This window comes from Rhamphochromis longiceps, linkage group LG4, assembly GCF_057381845.1.
Source record: "Rhamphochromis longiceps isolate RC_006_pf linkage group LG4, R_longiceps_female_GT1.1, whole genome shotgun sequence".
NCBI classification, from domain to species: Eukaryota; Metazoa; Chordata; class Actinopteri; order Cichliformes; family Cichlidae; genus Rhamphochromis; species Rhamphochromis longiceps.
The window spans coordinates 26,614,132-26,634,985 of record NC_140560.1 but is presented as its reverse complement, the minus strand read 5'-3'; the positions used below and the strand labels follow the sequence as shown (position 1 = coordinate 26,634,985).

At 45.6% G+C, this 20,854-nt stretch overlaps 2 protein-coding genes across 3 annotated transcripts; one reads left to right on the top strand and one right to left on the bottom strand.

The window, feature by feature from the left end:
* Positions 1 to 2,103: 2,103 nt before the first annotated feature.
* dnajb1a (DnaJ heat shock protein family (Hsp40) member B1a) lies at positions 2,104 to 6,235 on the bottom strand. Its single transcript, XM_085404163.1, has 3 exons — positions 4,724 to 6,235; positions 3,257 to 3,840; positions 2,104 to 3,145 (listed from the first exon to the last, which is right to left on the bottom strand). The coding sequence occupies exons 1-3, from the start codon at positions 4,932 to 4,934 to the stop codon at positions 2,915 to 2,917; spliced, it is 1,026 nt and encodes a 341-aa protein (XP_085260289.1). The 5' UTR covers positions 4,935 to 6,235; the 3' UTR covers positions 2,104 to 2,914.
* On the top strand, positions 4,477 to 20,842 carry tecra (trans-2,3-enoyl-CoA reductase a). Of its 2 annotated transcripts, none has more exons than XM_085404162.1 (12): positions 4,477 to 4,619; positions 14,315 to 14,917; positions 15,592 to 15,643; positions 15,822 to 15,866; positions 15,948 to 16,051; positions 18,585 to 18,700; positions 18,936 to 19,041; positions 19,172 to 19,244; positions 19,333 to 19,376; positions 19,466 to 19,523; positions 19,622 to 19,710; positions 20,014 to 20,842. In XM_085404162.1, the coding sequence occupies exons 2-12, from the start codon at positions 14,750 to 14,752 to the stop codon at positions 20,185 to 20,187; spliced, it is 1,029 nt and encodes a 342-aa protein (XP_085260288.1). In that variant the 5' UTR covers positions 4,477 to 4,619; positions 14,315 to 14,749; the 3' UTR covers positions 20,188 to 20,842. The 2 variants fall into 2 exon arrangements, with proteins under 2 accessions (XP_085260288.1, XP_085260287.1); XM_085404161.1 differs by lacking the exon at positions 4,477 to 4,619 and adding an exon at positions 6,331 to 6,469 and having other exon boundaries at positions 14,103 to 14,917.
* Positions 20,843 to 20,854: the final 12 nt, after the last annotated feature.

The window sequence follows — 20,854 nt, the reverse complement described above, 5'->3', positions numbered from 1 at the left end:
TGGACAGTAAGTGAGGCAGTATTGGCCAGTTTGGTTTGCCAGTTTCTTTATTGTGGAAATGCTAATCATCACAGCATAGGAAAGGCCAAGTAGAAATTTCCATATTTCCTATTATCAATTCATAAAACTTTTGTTGTTAAAAATCAAAGGCTTCTGAATCCCAACCTGAGAAATTTCAAAACATAAACGAGGTAAACAAAAAAAAGGATCTGTTTTCCTTTAAAAAGAAAAAAAGAAATCATTCATTCTGTAAAAAAATAATAAAATAAAATAGAGAGAAATTAGAGAGATTACACATCTCTACATTCACGTTACACCATGTGCAGAAGCAGGACGAAGCGGCAGTTCCTGACTATCATGAGGTTTACTTATTTTTCTCTGACAGTCACACTGATACTAAAATTACTAATATTCACTAGCTTCCATCATCATCACAAAGACTGTGTCTTCAGGATCGTCACCCAACTGTGAAACTACACAACACCCGATTCTGTACACGCTAGAGTGAAAGCTGTCTGGCACAATAGACTCGTGATATAAGACAGAATGATCAAAGGTTGCAGGCCTTTAAAGCTGGAGGTTAAACTTCTTTTTCACATCGTCATGTGAAATATAACGGCAGCACATTTCATATCATTTTTACAGGTTGGATAAAAGAAATTATAAACACACTGGCTTTTGATTCAATCTGCAATCAGACAGACACCATTAGAAGAACAAAAAGGATGAATTAAACCATCACAAATACATGACTTCTGTATAAAATATCAATTTCTCTGTGCATTTTAACAGGGTATGAATGCAGTCAGGTTTTGATCATTTTCAGTCATGTGACAGGATACACACATGTCCTCAGCAAATTTTAAGACACATACTTACACACATATATTACAATAAGATAGGGACAAATGTTTGGCACATTTTTTTCTCCAACAAATATTTTACATGAGCAATAATTTGTGTGTACTTCTGGTTAAACAAGAGTTTGGAAAAGTAAACATGTGCCATCTTTACAACTGCAGAAAAGAAAACTCCCTATGCCTTTGTTGTCCTCCATTAAAAATCTGGAAAATACTGGAGGTCCATCAAGGTGCATCTTATTATTAGTAGTAGCATAAGTTAATTGGCCTATCTCCAGATATATTAGCATTGGGATATAATGCTTTCTGATACTAAACAGGGATCATTTTATAGTCTCACTCCATTTTTACAATAATCTGCAGCACATGAAACAGAGCAGCATTACAGATGAGCACAGTGTAGTGTGGAGACCTGTCAAGTCTTCATGGTACGTTGGTGACTAATTTTATTAAATGCCCTGCTGGAAAGTTAATAAACAATGACCCCATCATTTTCTCTTTAAATATACCCCTAGCATAGTGTGCACAGGTACCTCCCCTTTGACCTGTCAGATACCCTCTATGTAGTGAGGCCTCTGCCACGTTCCAAAGATCAACTGAAACCTAAAGGGTTTCGAGGCCGATGTGACACCTTGGGAAGAAGACTGGCCACAAGTGGTTGAGCTTGGGCTTCAGCAATGGTAATGACCGAGGGACTGGCCGCTGAGTCCCAGTCATCCCCGACTGCTTGTGCAGACTGTCGCTAGGTGAAATAACCTACAATTAAGGTGCTGCACAAAACCCTCCTTGTCAACGCTCAGATTTCTGCTTTCGCCCATTGCTTCTACACAAGACACTAATTTGTCTGCAAGCATTCGCTATCTAACCATGGAGCAGTAGTGAAACTTGCAACGCAAACCAAAAATGGAGTGCACTCACCTCCAAAGCAAAACCCGTGTTTTACTACAAAACTATTATGTTTCAATAGGTGCAACTTTTACTCCATTTCCATTCTGCTCAACAAGCAGCTGGCAAGTGTTTGCAGACAAGTCAGCATCACCTCCCTTTGGGTGATCGTGGAAATCTGCAGGTGATATCTCTTTGCAACCAACTTCACCCAGCAACCACTCACTAACCAGACTGGGAATGCACATTTTTCCCTAGCGACCTTTGGTTGTTGGCGGGTCACTAACTGGCCTCTAGGCCTGCATGATAGGGGCTTTAAGTGAGTGTTACATGTAATAACATCCACATGAATGTTAAGTCTCACTTCACCTTTTAGTGGATTCAAAGTTGTGGCTGACAGTTTTATAATTATAAACAATATCATCTCATTATATATATATATATATATATACACACACACACACACACACACACACACACACACACACACACACACACACACACACACACTCCATAAGAGTCGTACTGAGCATCAGTCCTGGTAGGGCTCTACTGTTTTCAGCCTTGAGAACACTTTAGGTGTATTTTTCACAAAGCTTTACATTATAGCTTAGTGTAAACGACAAGTAAAACACTGAATTTTATTTATCAATGAAAAAGAAAACTCTATTAACTCCTAGTAAGACCAATACTGCTACAGATATCTCAAAAAGTTTCACCTTTCAAGACCCGCACAATATCTAAGCCTCAATTTTACTTAATGGAAACCCAAATCATGTCCTATGAGTAATGAAGTTTTAGCCACATTCATGCATCAGTGCACTTGCATCAGGGAGGTATTGTTAAGCAGCTGGCTATGTGTTACTTAAAGCACTCGCACAAAGATCTGCTATGTTATCAAATCCTCAGTTACTACAATAAGTTTCCCAGTGCTGCAATTCACTGAACATTTAAAGAACACCTGTTTGTCTTTCTGCCTTTGTCTCCTTCACTCAAAGCCAAAAAATAAATAAATAACAAGCTGGATTCTGGGTTAAGGATACGGATTTGTTGTTCAGGCAGTAAAATTAAACCCCACTGAACCCAAATCTGCCCTCAAAAGTCCAGGTAGTACACAGGACAGTGCTGCTGGAAATGCTAACTTTTTGGGGATTTGGAGTCATAACATGTCACAGCGGAAGAATCTGCTCGAGTGTATCGCGTGTGTTTTGGGCCAGTTTGTCTGGGAATTTAACAGTGAAGTCCAGGATCATGTCACCTCTCTTCTCTGGGAACTTGGACAACGGCAGCCCCTCGCCGCTTATTCGCTTTTTCGTTCCGGGTTTGACAATGTCTCTAGAGGTAACAGTGATGGTCCGGCCGTCCAGTGTGGGAGCTTTGACCGTGCAGCCACACAATGCCTGGAGACAAAAGGACTGATAAGCAGACATACAAGTGCTCGGCCGAGTTTTGATTATAAGCATCTTTAAAAAGATAAACTAGCATGATTAATGTTGGAATGATTATCTTACCTCTCTAAGAGATATTTTTGCAGGATAAACAATATCTGAACCCTCTCTTCTGAACACCGGGTGAGGTTTGTCTTTGACCACAAACACCACATCTGCAGGAATGTTGGTGGCAGTCTCATCCCCCTCCCTGGGAAAGGTGATTTTCGTCCCCTCCTTCCAGCCACGCTTAATGTCCACCGTTAAAATCTTATCTTCGCTGCGCATGGTGCAGCCGTCCGGATTGAGCCTCTTGCGAGAAATCTTCATCTTTTTCGTGCAGCCCGAGAACACCTCTTCCAAGCTCACCTTCAGCTCGTGCACCACAGGCGGGTCCTTCTTCTTCTCGTGCGCTCGGTGAACTCCTGCCGGGTGGGTTTTGAAAGGCCGGTGAAACCCACCCATGCCGCCCATTCCTGGCATGCCAAACGTTGCGAAAGGGTTGTTGATGTCCACGTCGTCTTCCCCGTCCTGGAAGAAGAAGTGATCGAATGGGCTGCGGCCACCGAAGAACTCAGCGAAGATTGCGTGAGGGTCCCCGTGGAAGCTGTAGTTGCAGCTTTGACCGCCATGTCCTCTGCCTCCAGTGTCAGCTGAACCCTTTAATCCTGTTGAAGAAGACAACATCGCCAAGTATTTAAAAAAGAACGGGAAATATCACTGTCATATCAATGTTTGAAATAGCATGTTTGTTTCGTTTTTACTGTTATTTTTTATTTACCCTTTGATGTCTGGGAAACTAAGCATTCTTTATATAAAAATTGACTGCAAAAAAAAAGAGTTTTCACTGCACCATCACTGGTGCAAGTCAACACATAGTTGTCTTAACACAACAGACAAACACTGATCACTGCTAATGACAAGGTAGTTATCAGATGACATCAGATGACAGCCACCTGATTATTGATCTTTTTGATCAGCTTATTGGTGCTCATCTGTTGAATAATACCTCGGCATTACCGCTTTAACACTTATAACACACTGACCTTAATTCACCCTATATTCACCCCTATGATTTGAATCAACGTCTAAAGATTGCAAACAAACAAACAAACTGACACAAAATATTTACTACTTGCAAGAAGTAAATGCTCAGAAGCTAAAATATTTTTCTGCTTCCAGACATCTCAAAGTTTGATCTCTGTCCCTCCCTGTCCATGAGGGTGTGGACAAGGACACCAAAGCCTGAAGGTACAAATCATTTTTTCAAAGCCACAATAATAACAAGAGAGAGGCACACCGACAGGACGGGCAAGAACTTGCTGTTTCCAGCAGGTTCTCCAGCTGCACCCTATTGTACACCCAACTATTGTCAGATAACTGCTGCAGAAAGACCCCAGAAACCGCACTGAGGAGGATGCATGTGTACATCGATTAGATTGAGAGAGTAAGAAGATGCACGTTTTGCTTTGCATTATTTGCAGAGGATTAAACTCGGTAAATGCAAAGGCTGCAAAACTTCGTGCAACCCGGGGGAAGGAGTTCGGTTACCTTCTTCTCCAAAACGATCGTAAATGTCCTTTTTCTTGGCATCACTGAGGACGTCATAGGCTTCGGCGATCTCCTTGAATTTGTCTTCAGCTCCAGGAGACTTATTCTTGTCGGGGTGATAGCGCAGAGCCTGTTTTCTGTACGCCTTTTTTATCTCATCTTCAGATGCTCCCCTGGCTATACCCAGCACTTTGTAATAATCTTTACCCATCACACCGGCCGGTCGGCACTTCTTTCAATTGCTTTTGTTTGTTCAATAGCTTCGGTTTGACGTCGATAAAACACCCAGCATGCCTCGTGTAAAACGAAGCACAGGTTACCGGGATCCAATGTCTCACCCCGCCGCCGCAGTTGTCCCTGCAGCGGGCAATAGTTCAGATCGCCGTCGGGGTGCTCCTCCAGAAAGTGTCACAGCCCCCACAGCAACTTTCAGCTTTGACCCACTGGCGAGGACGAAAATGTCACCTAGCCTGCCCGCGTTTGCGTAAGTGTGTCAGTATGCCGCACTCGAAACCTTGCGAGGAAACTTCTGGAAGAAGCTGATGCTGCTGATGTGGGTCATCTCTGCCGAGTCAAGAAAATTCACCCCCGACAACTTCCGGTTTCGCTTGAGCTGCGCTGGACGTTTTCAATTAAATGTTTAAGAAACTTGTACTCGAAACCGGGAACCTATCGAGGCATTTATTACTGCTTGGATGACTCGTGTAAAATATCCGCATTTTAAAAGCTCTTAGCACTTATTATTATAATATAAGTGACATTCAAGTACGCATGCGCAGACTACTTAGCAGCGTGAGAAATTTTTTATACTATCGAGTAATTTTTTACAAGTTTCCAGTTCCTCGCTGTACTATAACGCAGGGAGGAGAAGAAATACCATAGGGTAAAAATAAAAATAAGAAACTACGATGACTAGACACACACCGACCACATTTTAAGCATCAAACTCTCCATTTCCTGCTTTATGGATTCGCGTTATGTAACAATTTATATTAATAATAAATTCATTTATTGTTGTTATTATTATTATCTTAGATGTGTTAAAGCAATATTTCTACAACAGCTCTTTATACAAATTCCCTGCACTTTCAAAACATGATGCAACATGATGCACGGATTTTATGGAATATGGAATATTGAATCTGGCTTGTGAATTGTACCTTTTAAATCTAAACACATGCGTATAGTTAACAAATAGGCCATAGCACAGGCACTTAGGAATAAAAATGAAATCAAATAAAGTGCAATAGATTTTAAAGTGAATGTCCACAGATCAGTCTAATAATCTTAACATCATTGTTATTGCATTTCAGCAATATACGCTGCATGTAAGTTAAAGGTAATAGTTGTGATCAGACGTTTGAATACATTCATCACGGGAGTGAATGCCATGGTAATGATTGTCCAGCATATAACTTTAATGACTTAAAAGAAAAAAGAAAAATACAAAACAAAACAAAAAAACAAGAATTGCACGAGTTTAAATTTCTTTTGGATTTTCTCAGGGTTAAAAGGAAAATCGATTAGACCGTTAAAGAATAGCCCAGGAACCACCAACGCTCAGCCTGCCATGACCTGGAAACTCCAGCATCACTGTCCACAGTGGAGTGAGTTTTACATCAACATGGACAGAGAGTGTGCCGATTGAGAAAGAAGCCCTGCTCCAAAGTCGACTAAAATTTGCAGCTGCCCTCATGGACAAGCCAAATATCATCTGGGGAAGAATTTTATCAAACAAAACAAAAAGTAAGATATTTGGAGACAATGACAAGAGGTATGTTTGAAAGAATAAAGGTGAGACTTCTGGCATATAAAGAAATATGCCAGAAGCTTGTTGATGGGCGCCAAAAACATATGATCTCGGTGCAACTTGACGTGTAACCAAATATTACGGGGGTGTTTGTGTATATATCTGTATATATACTTTTGACCCTGTGCAGATTAGAGAAAATCCCCAAAAATTCAATCTAGTGCACCGAGCTTTTGTTTTCTTACAGTCATTAAAAAGAACAGTTCAAAAAAATTATTTAAAGCCCCAAATTAACACGACATTCATGCCTATGAGTCTATGTAAAAGCTTGACCATAACGGTCTCGAAATATATTTTACATGCTCGTCTTGATGGATGCCCAGACTCTACAGCTTCAGCTAATGCTGACATTCCCCATAAGTGCAAAGGGGTGTCTTGCTTTTTCAAGATAATTTGACAGGACCCGATGTGGCTAAATTAACTGTTCATGTTTGATGGTGCATATATAGAAAGAAACTCTTTGAGTTCAATTATTAAGTGGTTTCACTGATTATGCAGTGCTGTGTGATAATTACTAGAGGACACATGCTAAAATACATACAGGACTGAAGGGGTCAGCATTGATTTTCCTGCTGCTCACTGCGTGACTCAGGAAGAAGTGCTGAAGGTTTTTCACATATTCACCGGCAACTTCTCATTAATCAGGATACAGCCACAGAGATATGCATAGAGCTAAATCAAAGGCTTTTTGACTGAGTTTCCACAAAAACAAAAAGCCTAGGGGTAATATGTTTCACAAGAGTGCAATGGATTGCTTTCACAGCAGTAGAAACAAAGACAGTGAATGAATGATTATAAAAAGCCCTTTTATTCTCATTGCATGAAAATCATTTTCACAATCATTGTGAAAAATGATAGTGTATATAAAAAAAAAAATCAGCTCAAAGCCCTTTTACATTGCATCTTTTCATCTCACGTTACACAGGGAATAATGAGGATATTCAGAAGAGCCTTTTGATAACCTAAACCGATTGTAGCTGCTCCACAAATCACTGTGAAGGATCACAACGACGTCACAAGATCAGATCTCAGTGTAACCACCTTGAAAAAGAAGCAGGCCCAGATCAACACATAAATGAGTTTATTAGCATGAAATGGATTACAGTTAAGCTGGAATGTGTCAAATCCAAGACTCAGAAGTGATCTGGGAATGCACGCGTACTGCTGCCTGCTGCCTGCTTCTGCCCTGTGGTGCTCTTACTTGTTATAAATAGAACATAGACTATAGCAGTGTTGGGAAGGTTACTTTTAAAATGTATTCCATTACAGAATACATGCCCCAAAATGTATTGTAACGTTCACAAGAACCAGACGGTTGGGGTCTCAGTTTGTCCGTTTATTTGGCACATAAGCCAGCGGGTTGTTAACTCAGGGGGAAGCGCTCTCGAACTCCCCCTCTCTTCAGCCTGGCACACACACAGAACAACCAGGTCCCACCCACCCCTTCCTGTACACCACAACCAAACATGAATCTTAAAGGAACAACAACAGTGTGCAGAGATCACCAACATGTCACTGTACAATAACACTTAACCATCGTTACACTGCCCCCCCAGCAATAAGTTCCTCGTCCCCGAGGGAACGACACAGTCTCTGAGGCGGGGTGGTAGCCTACGTTCCCTCCTTGACCTCCTGAGCCCCTGAGGTGGACGCGGAGCTTCGGGGCTTTGGGGTGGAGAGTCCGAGGGAGGGGAACGCAGCCCCGGTCGGGGGTCCCTCTGAGCAGGGTCACGGACGCTCTGTACACGTCCCTCTGGAAAGGAGGAGAGGGACTGCCCTCTGTAGGGGGCCATCCGGTCTCTGTGCAGCGCTACTATCCTCCCCCTAGGAGGCAACTGCACCCTGTAAACAACCTCCCCTACTCGCTCTAGGACACTGCAAGGCCCCACCCAGCTGCTATCCAGTTTAGGACACCGTCCCTTCTTCCTCTTTGGGCTGTAGACCCACACCAGCTCCCCAGCATGGAAGTGCCTCCCCTTAGTGGTGATGTCGTAATTCCTCTTTTGGCGCAGGCCTGCCTTCGCCAGCTGCTCTCGGGCGTAGGAATGTGCAGAATCCAGCCGGTCCTGCAGCTTCCTTGCGTAGTCCCGGCCCGGTGGTGCCTCTGGCACGTCCGGGGGCTTCCCAAAAGCCAACTCTGCAGGAGTTCTCAGCTCTCTCCCTAACATGAGCAGGGCAGGCGTACATTGGGTGGAGTCCTGTACTGCCGACCTGTAGGCCATGAGGGTAAAGGGAAGATGGTAATCCCAGTCCCGTTGGTGTTCTGAGGTAAGGATGGCTAGCTGCTGGGCCAGCGTCCTGTTAAACCTTTCCACCAGCCCATCGCTTTGGGGGTGAAGTGGGGTGGTGCGGGTTTTCTTAGTCCCAAGGCGTTCACACATGGCAGCAAATACCTTGGACTCAAAGTTACGCCCCTGGTCACTGTGGAGGGTCTCTGCTGTTTCAAAGCGGCTGAACATCCCCTCCACTAATACATCAGCGACCGTCTCAGCCTCCTGATCTGGGATGGCGTATGCTTCCGGCCACTTGGTAAAATAGTCCATGGCCACAAGAACATAGCGGTTTCCTCTGTCTGTGCGAGGAAATGGGCCCATGACGTCCACAGCTACTCGCTCCATTGGGGCTCCTGCTGGTTGCTGCTGAAGCTGAGCCCGGGACTGGTCCTGTGGCCCTTTGTGTGAGGAACATGCATCACAGCTGCGGCAAAAGTCCTCCACGTCCCTCCGCTGTTGACCCCAGTAATAGCCCTGGCGGAGGCGGCGGAGAGTCTTGGAGACCCCAAAGTGGCCGGAGCCAGTGCTCCCATGGCAGGCTTCCAGCACAGCTGACCTCAGCGACCTTGGCACCACAACCTGCCACCTCTCCTCCCCCGTGGCAGGATCCTTCCAGGCACGCTCCAACACCCCCTCCTTCAGCCTGAGAGCTGCAAACTTGGCCCATAGCCCCCTGGTACAGATGGAAAACCCAGTGACCTCATCCCAAAGGGGTTGCTCCCCCTTCTCCAGCCACTGCAGGACCGGCAGCAGGTCCGTGTCTTGTTCCTGCCGTGCCCTCCACTCCGCTGCATCCACCATCAGAAGAGCCCTGCAGGCGAGCTGTGCTGCTCCGTCTATTGTCGTGAGTTCCCGCTCTATTTCCTCTCGCTTCTCACAGTAACGGCAGCCAGCTGCAGCACATGGGCGACGAGAGAGGGTGTCTGCGTTAGAATGGTGCGTCCCTGCTCTGTGCTCCACAGTGAAATTGAAGGCTTGGAGCTCCTCCAGCCAGCGAGCCACCTGTCCCTCTGGCTCCCTGAAAGACATCAGCCACTGAAGGGCAGCATGATCAGTTCTGATAACAAATGCTGTGCCGCACAGGTAGTACTTAAAGTGTCTCACCCCCGCCACCACAGCCAACAGCTCTCGTCGTGTGACACAGTAGCACCGCTCACTCCTGTTCAGGACCCGGCTGAAGTACGCCACCACCTTCTCCCCTTCCGGCCCAACCTGCGACAACACCGCTCCCAGCCCCACATTACTTGCGTCAGTGTCCAGGACAAAAGGCAGGGCGGGGTCAGGGGGGGCAAGGACTGGAGACTCTGTCAGCGATCTGCGGAGGGTATCGAACGCCTGCTGACAGTCCCGGGTCCAGATGAAGTCACGGTCCTTCTGCAGCAGGTGGAAGAGTGGTGCGGCTATGGAGGAAAAGCCCTTCACAAACCTCCTGTAATAAGACGCCAGTCCTAGGAAGCTTTTGAGCTGTTTCTGGTCTGCTGGTGTGGGCCACTCGGTAATGGTGTGAATTTTTTCCTCCAACGTGCTGATGCCCTCACGACCCAGCTTGTGGCCCAGAAACTCCACCTCCCTCCTCATGAAGTGGCACTTGTCGGGGTGCAGCTTCAGGCCTGCAGCTGCCACCCTCTCCAACACTTGTCTCAGGGCATCCAGGGCAGCATCAAAGGAGCTCCCGTGCACTAGAAGGTCATCCAGGTAAACCAGACACCGTTGCCGTGGGACGCCAGCCAGCACACTGTCCATAAGCCTCTCGAAGGTCGCAGGAGCATTGCAAAGACCAAAGCTCAGGACTTTGAACTGCCATAGTCCCCTGTTAGTGCAGAAGGCTGTCTTCGGTCTGGATTCCGGGGACAGTGGCACCTGCCAGTAGCCACTCCGCAGGTCCAGGGTGGAGAACCAGGAGGACCCGGCTACTAAGTCGAGAGACTCATCAATCCTGGGAAGGGGGTAAGAGTCCTTCTTCGTCACTTTGTTGAGTGGTCTGTAGTCCACACAGAAACGCATCCTAGGACTTTTTTTCTTAGGCACCATCACCACCGCGGAGGCCCACGGGCTATCAGATGGCTCTATGATGCCCGCCTTCATCATTTCACACAACTCTCTGTCCGCAGCCTCCTGATGAGCCAGGGGCAGGCGGCGTGGGCGCACTTTAATAGGCTGGGCATCCCCGGTCTCAATGACGTGCTCTACCAAGTGTGTCAAGCCAACATCACTTTCTTTCAGGGCAAAAATGTCACTAAACTCTTTTAGTACCTGCCATAGACTCTCTTGCTGCTGTGGAGTCAGCCCCTCACAGTTCTTTGACCAGATACTCCTCACTGCTAAGAGCCTCTCCTCCTCCTCCTCCGCTCGCTGTTCTGCTGGCGGGTCTGCAGCGGTCTCTGCGGTGGAGGTGGACGCCGCGGCAGATGCTGTGCAGACCGGGGGAGGAATAAGCGGCACCTTCTTCCCATCAGGGGTTACGAGGAAGCCTTTGCCTAAGTCCAGTACACCGCCAATGGCTCATAAAAAATCCAGCCCAAGGATGCAGGCGTCCTGCATAAGACACACCGAGGTCCCCCACCTTGAACTGGAACACTCCCCTCCCTCTCATTGGGGCCAGATCACCGGTCACAGTCTTAAGTTGCACATTAGTCGGTTGCACAGCAGCTCCGGTTGGGACAATATCGGGTCGGACCAGCGTTGCATTGGACCCCGTGTCCAGCAGGGCCGTACAGGACACCCCCGCGATCGTCACTGGAACATGGCAAAAGCCGCCAACCTGGGTCCAGCCCACAGCGATGGCCGCACCGGGTGGAGGTGGCGGTGGTGTGGGGATGTCGTTCTCCCAGGCCCGTGTACTCCCGCCTACACGGGCCCGTGGGCGTTTCCCTGAACCGCTGCAAGCTTGGGGCACTGCCTGATGAGGTGTCCGGGTTGTCCACATCCCCAGCAGCTCTGTGGTCGGCGGTGTGGGCCAGCCCGAGGGGAAGGCGACTGCAGCGAAGCCGCCTGCACCAAACTGCACAAGCCCGCTGGCGTCTCCATCTGTTCCACAGGTGCTGACACAGCCCTCACCACGTGTGCGTCATCAGCGCCCCCAGAGGATCCTGCAAGCATCTCCCTCTCCAACGCTAGCTCCAGGGCTGCACTGAGTGTGGCTGGCCGAGCAAGCTGAGTTTGCATACGGAGCTCTTTAGGGCTCAGGGCCTGCAGGACTGGTCCCGAGCTAACTCCGCTTGCACTGATGGTGGCATGCTGTCATACGCCCTCTGGCAAAGGCACTCGATTTCATGGGCCAAAATGCGGAGGGGCTCGCCTGGCAATCTGCGTCTGTTGTGGAACTCCGACCTCAGCAGCACTGGTTGGTTATACTGCCCGAAGCGCCTCTGAAGTGCTCCGACCAGAGCATTATAATCTCCCCTCTGCTCCTCGGTCAGCAGCAGCAGGCATGCAGCTGCATCCTCACACAGACACAAAGCCAGTTGGAGAGCTTTATGTTCCTCAGACCAGCCAGCTGCGACAGCTAACAGCTCGAACTGTGCGATAAACACTTCCCATGGCGTCTTGCCGCTGAACTTAGGCGTTTTTATATTCGCTGCAGCTTGCTGGGCGCCGCCATGTTTGTTTACATCACGTGACGGCGCGCCAAGCGAGGTCGACTCCTTCCCGCCGGAATCGCGGCCGCTGTGCGAACAGTTCCCGAGCCTAGTCAAACCTGGAGAAAATCCAGCCTCGGCAGACAGCCGCAACGCCGTTTCCCTCACTCCATGGGCGGGCGAGCGCGGACGAACCTCCCTCTCCTCCGTCTCCTCCGTCTCCTTCTTAATCTTGCCCGGCAACATCCTCGTCTCGTAACGGCAAGCGTCGCCAGCAACAGGGTGTCGGGCGTTCTGGGGTTCTTTTTTCTTTCTTCACTTCTGACACCAATGTAACGTTCACAAGAACCAGACGGTTGGGGTCTCAGTTTGTCCGTTTATTTGGCACATAAGCCAGCGGGTTGTTAACTCAGGGGGAAGCGCTCTCGAACTCCCCCTCTCTTCAGCCTGGCACACACACAGAACAACCAGGTCCCACCCACCCCTTCCTGTACACCACAACCAAACATGAATCTTAAAGGAACAACAACAGTGTGCAGAGATCACCAACATGTCACTGTACAATAACACTTAACCATCGTTACAGTATTCTGTAACGTATTCCGTTACGTTACTCAATGACAGTAACGTATTCTGAATACTTTGGATTACTTAATATATTATCATGCTTTTTACAACAACGTGAATGTACTATTGCTGTGTGATTTATTACTATTACTGAAGGTCCGCGACTCCGAGCTGTAGTAAAGGGACCTCTGACTAATACGGCGGGGTCCCTGTCGGCTCATAGCCGAAAAATAGCTTTACTTTGTTGTGTGGGTCAACTTTTCTTGCGAGAGACAGAGAGAGACGTTGAAAGACTGCTCCAACGGAACTTATTGTTTTCGGAGGAAAACACGAACACGGTGTACAGTCGAGTCTTAATAGCTTACTTACAACTGGGCTCGTCAGGCACTCTTCTTGGCTGAAGTGGTTATTATTATATTTACATGCTTCCAGCTCCCGTTTTTCCTCGATGACAACTCCAACCTTTCCACTCCCCTTTTTCTCTCTCCCTCCTCGCGCTCACAGACCCATAATGTGTATGGCAGTCCATTCTCCCTGCAGCACGGACTACACTGCCCATGATGCTACATTCTTTAGAGCTATGCTTGTAGCATTCTGCCTGTTAGCTTAGCACAACAACAACAACAACAACGAAAAGGCGCTCTCTCACCCAGGAAACACACAGTCGCAGAGAGAGAGAGAGAGAGAGCGTCGCCCTGTAACCATGGCAACCGTAGCGCTGCCGCCTGGAACAACAGCACGTAGCTGTCAAACAAAACCCAAACAGTCCTGACCCGCGACAAAATGAAACAGGAAAGTACCGCAGTGTAATCCATTTATTTCAACAAAGTAACTGTATTCTGAATACCACCTTTTTAAACGGTAACTGTAACGGAATACAGTTACTCATATTTTGTATTTTAAATACGTAACGGCGGTACATGTATTCCGTTACTCCCCAACACTGGACTATAGATATGCAGCTGGCTATTTGCAATGATGAGCTGACCCAGTGCAATGAAAGGCATCTCTGATGTTCTCCCAATCAGCATTTTTATCACCCGCCTCTCAAAACAAACCCCCTTGAAGTGTTTCAGAATGTGTTCGGCACACAAACTGTGACCTGACGCAGGCCCTGAATAAACAGGTTTGTCTTTGTTGTGGTTTTTCAGAACGAGAAAACAACCCTCACAGGTGGTTTGGGGGATAGAGGGATGTGTGGGCATGTGGAGATCTTTCATCTGACTGATCAGGTTTTCAGTGGGACCCCTCACTGTGTGACCAAGCGAGGAGCAGAGCGGGGAGCAGATGTGTCTTATAGGTCTAATGAGAAAATGTTGGCATCTGTCACCGGCTAAGGTTGTACTGTATGTGGCTTCCCAAGGTTACCAAGCCGGAGCAGAGCAAATCAGGCGACTTATATTTAGCCTCGCAAATGGCGCGCTATGGATTATGTCTTGGGCCTCTCCAGTTTCGTCTTCAGTGCATTTTGCTGCGTGATGTGGGGGCTGTGGATCTTGAACAGGATTCTGTTCAGGTGAAGAGCAGGTCTACTTCATGGTTTTAGACTAGCTCTCCTCCGACTTCTGCTCAGTGCCATTGCCTCAAGTGTTTACGGTCACTCCTCTGTGGAAGAAACTCCGAAAGTGGAAGGATATTCACTGAGTCTGAGAGACACAAGAGACTCTTGAACTGGACTAACAGCTTCTCTGGAGACGAGCTGGTAGCTGTTACACATACCAGTGGAGCACAACCAGCGTCACTGGACATATTACAGATTATTTCCCCACGCTATTGAGGTTTGGGATCAAACAGTGTCATGGATGTGCTCGCATTAGAGGCAAAGAAGGCAGATGCACTAGAGCCTGAGAAGAAAGCCGCACCGAGGCCAAAACCAAAAGCCCCCAAAAAGGCCAAAAGGATTGTTTACTTTGAGGTGGAGATTGTGGATTTAAAGACAAAGGAGAAGCTATTGCTGCTGGACAAGGTGAGTGAGAGGATGTCAAAAGGGTCTTTATTTAATTACACTCACCTTTTATATTTAGCTTAATGATTTTTTTTAAAAAAATGTTAACAGCCAGCAGATCACTTTGATTGCAGCCACATAACTAAAGTCCTATTTAAAAGAAAGGCCTCGAAACATTAGCATGCCATAGAGTGGATTGATTTATCACCTTGTTCTCACTCCTCTGAAAGTTTCATATTTTATACATGTTAAGTCTGTGCTGCAAGCGGCAAAACCTGATCTTACTCTGCAGCGAAGCCAAGAAAATACAGAACGGTTGCTTTGAACACATGGATGCTCTTTAAAGATAATCATCTGTTTCACAGTTTGCCCAGTCGAGTGCAGCCATTATCAGTTATGTTTCTATTGAGGTTGCAGTTAGGAGGTGAGAATTCCCTCCTCATCTGACAGGAATTTTCTGTTTCAGTTACAGCACATGCCCGCATCGCAGATAGGCTTGATTAGTAGCTAGTGTAAATGTTACAAGCTATGTCCGTAGAAGGAGGGCTCATAACAGAGTCGACGAGCCTGACAAGTTTCACAAGGAATCAAAACAAAATTGATCAAGACAGCAGGAATGATTTCAGCTTTGTTTTTTGTGCTGCTGGTAATAACACAATCTTTAACAAAATTAATTTTTTTTATTTTGATTTTAGGTGGAGCCAACTGCCACTGTTTTGGATATTAAAGCTTTGTTTCACAAATCATGTAAGTTCATCCTGCACGACATCCAAAATGACTCTTGCTGACTTTGCTGAATCCGAATTACATTAAATCTGGTAGCGATGTTCAGTACAAACACGAAAGCAGCTACAGCAGTGAGACACTTGGACCACAAAGAATCTCTTCAGAATACTAATAGTAAAGTTCCTCCCCATTTTGACAGATCCTAAGTGGTATCCGGCCCGACAGTCCCTACGCTTAGATCCAAGTAAGTCTGCCACCTTTTTTGTTTTTAAAGCATTTATCTAGATTACAGAGCAGGTCGTGATGGTGACTGTTTTTGTCTCAGAGGCAAAGTGTCTCAGAGATGAGGACATTCTCCAGACACTTCCTGTGGGAACCACAGCCAGCTTTTACTTCAGTGACCTGGGACCCCAGCTCACGTGGGGAACTGTAAGTCCACCTGTACACAGACACACAACATTTGGATTTAGTGTTGTGTGTCAAGTCATGAACACATTGCTCTGTAATGCCTCTGCTCTGGGATTTAAATATACTCTAAAGACTCATAATTGTATTAGAAGAAAGGATTTAATTCTCATGTTTGCACAATTGGCTTTTGGATATGACTCAGCCACAGCTGGATTGTTTTTAATCTGCTGACTATCACTTAAAGAGAACTGCTTTTCAAAAACTGCTTTGCACTTATTATGCTAAAACATGCAAACCCCTCGACACGATCTTTTAACATTCTTGCACTTTAAATATACAAAGACACCCTTTCACCCACTCAATAACTCTTGAATATAAATATCAGCCTACAGTGACAGGTAGAGTTGATTTGCTGTGGCGTCCCCCCTGCACTACCCCCACCTCTTGCACTGCATGTCCTCTGTCCTAGGACATTTAATCTCATGGCCTCATTTCCCCCCTGAGGCGTTTATCCCTCCTGACCACTCACTCCCGTTTCATTGCTGCTCTTTACTCACCCATGCCCACCCAGTCTTTTCATTCCCCGTCAAACCCTGAGACAATCTGAGAAAAATGCCTTTAGTCTGATGCCAGTGTGGGTGGACGAGCAGCGATCAGAAGTAGCTACCAGTCAGGCATGCTGAGCCAGGCCTCCGCCGAAGGTGCTGATTTGGGGATCTGTTTCACAGCTGTGTCACTTGATCTTAAAGCGGGTGTTACAAGCTGTCCCAGTATCTCATCTGGTCTATGCGTACATACTGAATATGAGGAGGAGTATTACTGTAACTGATTTGTTCCTAATGCTTAGGTGAGGTAGACAGACCTTTTTGATCCATGGTGGCTTTAACAAGTGAGACTGTAGAAACCAGAGCCACGCTGGTGTCAGCTGTTAGTGAGCTGGTGAGCATGTCAGGTGTCAGTTGCATGTTCTCCCTGTGGCATAGGGTTTATACCGACAAACTATCATTCTAAATGGATTTCAGTCAATAATTAGGCTATGTTAATTTCTGTAATTTGAAAGCTACTGGAATTTATGGTACTGAGTTAAAAGCATTTAAACCTGTAGTCCTGGTATTAACTTATGCAACCCCTGATTTGTTTTTAACTTTTCATTCATCGACAGGTCATATGTTGTTATGATATCATATTATGATAAATATACTAAAGTCACTCTATTAGATACACTTTATCCCAGTAAAGGGTTTGGACCCTCTTCGATCTTCAGAACTGCCTTAATGTTAATGACAGAGATTCAACAATGTGCTGAAAACATTCCTCAGAGAATTTGGTTCATTTTGTTGAAACAGAGCCACACGGTGCAGATTTGTCAGCTGCACATCCATGAAGAAAAGTAATGGATTCTGAGTTGTTCAAGCTATGTTTAAGAACGCAGTTTGACCAAACCTTTGTGACATGATGTGTTATTCTGCTGTAGTCCATCCGCTTCAAGCTTCAGTGTGTTGGGTGTTCAGAGATTCTCTTTTGCATACCTTGGTTCTAACGAGTGGTTGAGTTGTTGTTGCCTTCCTATCAGCAGGAAGCAGACTGGCCATTTTCATCTCATCTTTGACATCAGCAAGGACTTTTTACCCAAATAACTGCCACTCACTGGATGTTTTCTCTTTTTTTGGACCATTCTGTATAAATCCTTGATATGGTTGTTATGGCACCAGTTTCCGAAATATTCAGACTAGCACTCTGACACAAAAAACAATGTCACATTCAAAGTAGCTTAAATCACTTTTTTTCCCATTCTGATGCTCAGTTTGAACTTCAGCAGACTGCCTGGGGCATGTCTACATGCAAAAGTGGATTGAGTTGATTCTATGTACGATGGAGTATTTATTAGGGCCACATTAATGAAAAAAACATTAACGATTATTTTGAGAAAAAAGACGAAATGTTGAGATTATCATTTTTGTTTCAAGACAAACTACCATGTTTGCTATACCCACTAAAAAATGCCTTGTTTAGATGAGTTAGTGAAACAAATTGATCCGCCGTCTTGTGACACAACATACATCCTCTTATTGGACCGGGGTGTAACCATCGATAACCTTGCATCTTTCCAATACCAGCTATTTCATTTTGTACAAATCCACTCTTGTGCGCTTTTCCGTCTGATCCGTCTGAAATGAGGCCCTAATATTCCTTCGTAGGCTATATAAATGTAACTGGTTGGTTAGATATTTGTTGAAAAGAGCAGGCAAACAGGTGTACCTAAAGAAGTGGCCAGTGAGTATAGTAGCATTTCTAACATCCAGCTGGAACTCTTCACTTCCAGCCATCATATCCCACTAAACCATCCTACTCCTGCTGCCAAAGAATGTAACTGATTATACTGAATAAAATGAAAAACAGGCCAAGATAAAATACTGCCAAACCACATTTCTCCTTTAATGTGTGCATTTTTTTAATATGTGCAGCTTTCCACACAAATCCCTTAACTGGCCCTTGGTCACAAAGCTTTGAGAACCCTTGACTTAAAGCACATGTGTCTCCTCACTCACTTCAGGTGTTCCTGGCAGAGTGTGCTGGCCCGCTGATCATCTACTTAATGTTCTACTTCCGCCTTCCCTTCATCTACTCTCCAAAGTATGACTTCACCAGCAGCAAGCACTGGATCGTACAGTGAGTGTTGGCTTTCCCATGTTTTCAGAGATCTGTTGTGATGTTGGTGCAGTGTTTCACACAATCCCGGGCTTTGCACAGACCCCCCGCCTCCCCCGTCAGCATGACAAACAGTTGGGAAGCATATTGCTATGTTGACACTGAGTCAGCGCCAAGTGTAATGGACTGCAGCGGGGCGATGTATTAATCACAGCTAAATATGTAAGTGTGTCTTTGTGCTTGTGTCTTGTTGCAGTTTGGCCTGCATATGTCACTCCTTCCACTACATCAAGAGGATTCTGGAGACACTGTTTGTCCATCGTATCTCCCATGGGACCATGCCTCTCAGGAACATATTTAAGGTAACTGTGCTGCACATTAAAAGCTTTGTGCATTGTAGTTATTACTTTGTTTGGGGTTACTCTTCTTAGAAATCTATGTGGAGCAATATCTAGACACTTTGACTTATAATAGTCCTGCTTTCTATGCCAGAACTGTGGCTATTACTGGTCTACTGCAGCTTGGATGGCATACTACATTAACCACCCTCTCTACACCACACCCTGTAAGTGCTGACCACTTTCATTCTCACTTTAGCTCATCAGTCAATGCCAACTTCTATCTTAATCCATTTTTCTGTGACACGTCAACAGATTACGGGCAGCAGCAGGTGAATGCAGGTCTTTACATTTTCCTGGTAAGCTTCAGCTCTCTGAGAGTCACCTTCCACATTTTAAACCCACCATCCTGTTGAATGCTCATTTTTGAATATCTTTATCCCCACAGTTCTGTCAAATAGGGAATTTTTCCATCCACGTGGCGCTTCGTAACCTCAAAACACCAGGTGAGCGTTTTGCAGCAATACGTGTGATTTTCAGTCTCCTTTTCTTACTGATTTCCTTTTAAACGCACAGTGCAGTTTGAGTTTACCCTTCATTTCAGGCTCCAAAACCAAGAAGATTCCTTATCCAACAAAAAACCCCTTCACCTGGATCTTTTGGCTGGTCTCTTGTCCGAACTACACATATGAGGTAAGCCCAAATCAAACTCCATATTTCGGTGAAGTTCACCCTTTTTCCTTAGGTAGATGAATCTATAACATCCAGTATTTATATATTTATTTAAGGGAAATTTTCTGGGTCTATGCTCATTTTGGTGTTATTAGTATTTTTTAATGTTACTCTACTAGAACGCTAAAGGTTAACATTTCATTGTACAGTGCTGCATTTTATCCTCGCAAGGAAAGATGCATTGCCATCTGGTGGTTATGTTCTGTAACTGTACCATCATTCTCCATGCACTCTGTGTGTGTGTCTGTAACTTATTGCTCACAGGTCGGCTCCTGGATCGGCTTCACAGTGATGACCCAGTGTGTGCCTGTGGCTTTCTTCACTCTTGTGGCCTTCATCCAGATGACGGTTTGGGCTAAAGGCAAACACCGCAGCTACTTAAAGGAGTTTAGGGATTATCCTACCCTGCGCTCCTCCATACTGCCCTTCATCCTGTAGATCTAAGCACAGGCAACAACAGCTGCTACACCCATCCAACTCCTCACTGGTAGCGGTCCTTTTTAAGGGCCCATGCATCCCCCTGGATGTCAGGGACTGTGCGCTGAGGTAATAAGGAGCGGCATTTACAGTGCTGGACTGGTAACTGAAGGACTGTCACATTGAAAGGAAGCTAGTGAAATGCAATAAAGTCTTATTTTAATGTTATATGCAATCTAGAAGATAAAAGATGTCCTTTTTATTTATTCTTTTTATGTGTTGCACAATATTCAAAAGTTTAAAAAGAAATCGTAGCTTTTATCAGCCCAATCAGTGAAATTTTATCAAAAGTATTCTTACTATGCAGCCTGGAGCTGAAAACTTGGTGGTGTCACGCAGCTCATGCAATACTCTACTTACTGACCTTTATACTAACACTGTTCTCTTATGAAGTTTCTTCACTGTTATGAATTGTGTTTCCCCTGAAGGCGCTTTTCACACAAAGCTGAATTTGAAGATCAGATGAGTGAATTTGTTACTGAAAAATAGATATTTTTTGCAGGGATTTCCATCTGTAGTGTAAGGTTTGTTTACATTACTTTAAGTCACCGAACCAATGAAACAATTGCTTTTCGGTGTACTGTTGATTTAAGGGTAATAAACTCTCACAAAACAACTTAGCGGAGAC

Bases quoted from the DNA above. Each gene is read 5' to 3' on its own strand.
- dnajb1a (XM_085404163.1), bottom strand. From the start codon at position 4,934: ATGGGTAAAGATTATTACAAAGTGCTGGGTATAGCCAGGGGAGCATCT. The intron at 3,841-4,723 runs GTAACCGAACTC...CTTCTTCAACAG, and splicing joins CGATCGTTTTGGAGAAGAAG to GATTAAAGGGTTCAGCTGAC. The intron at 3,146-3,256 runs GTAAGATAATCA...TTTTGTCTCCAG, and splicing joins CAAAAATATCTCTTAGAGAG to GCATTGTGTGGCTGCACGGT.
- tecra (XM_085404162.1), top strand. From the start codon at position 14,750: ATGGATGTGCTCGCATTAGAGGCAAAGAAGGCAGATGCACTAGAGCCT. The intron at 15,867-15,947 runs GTAAGTCTGCCA...TTTTTGTCTCAG, and splicing joins GTCCCTACGCTTAGATCCAA to AGGCAAAGTGTCTCAGAGAT. The intron at 19,524-19,621 runs GTGAGCGTTTTG...CCTTCATTTCAG, and splicing joins TCGTAACCTCAAAACACCAG to GCTCCAAAACCAAGAAGATT.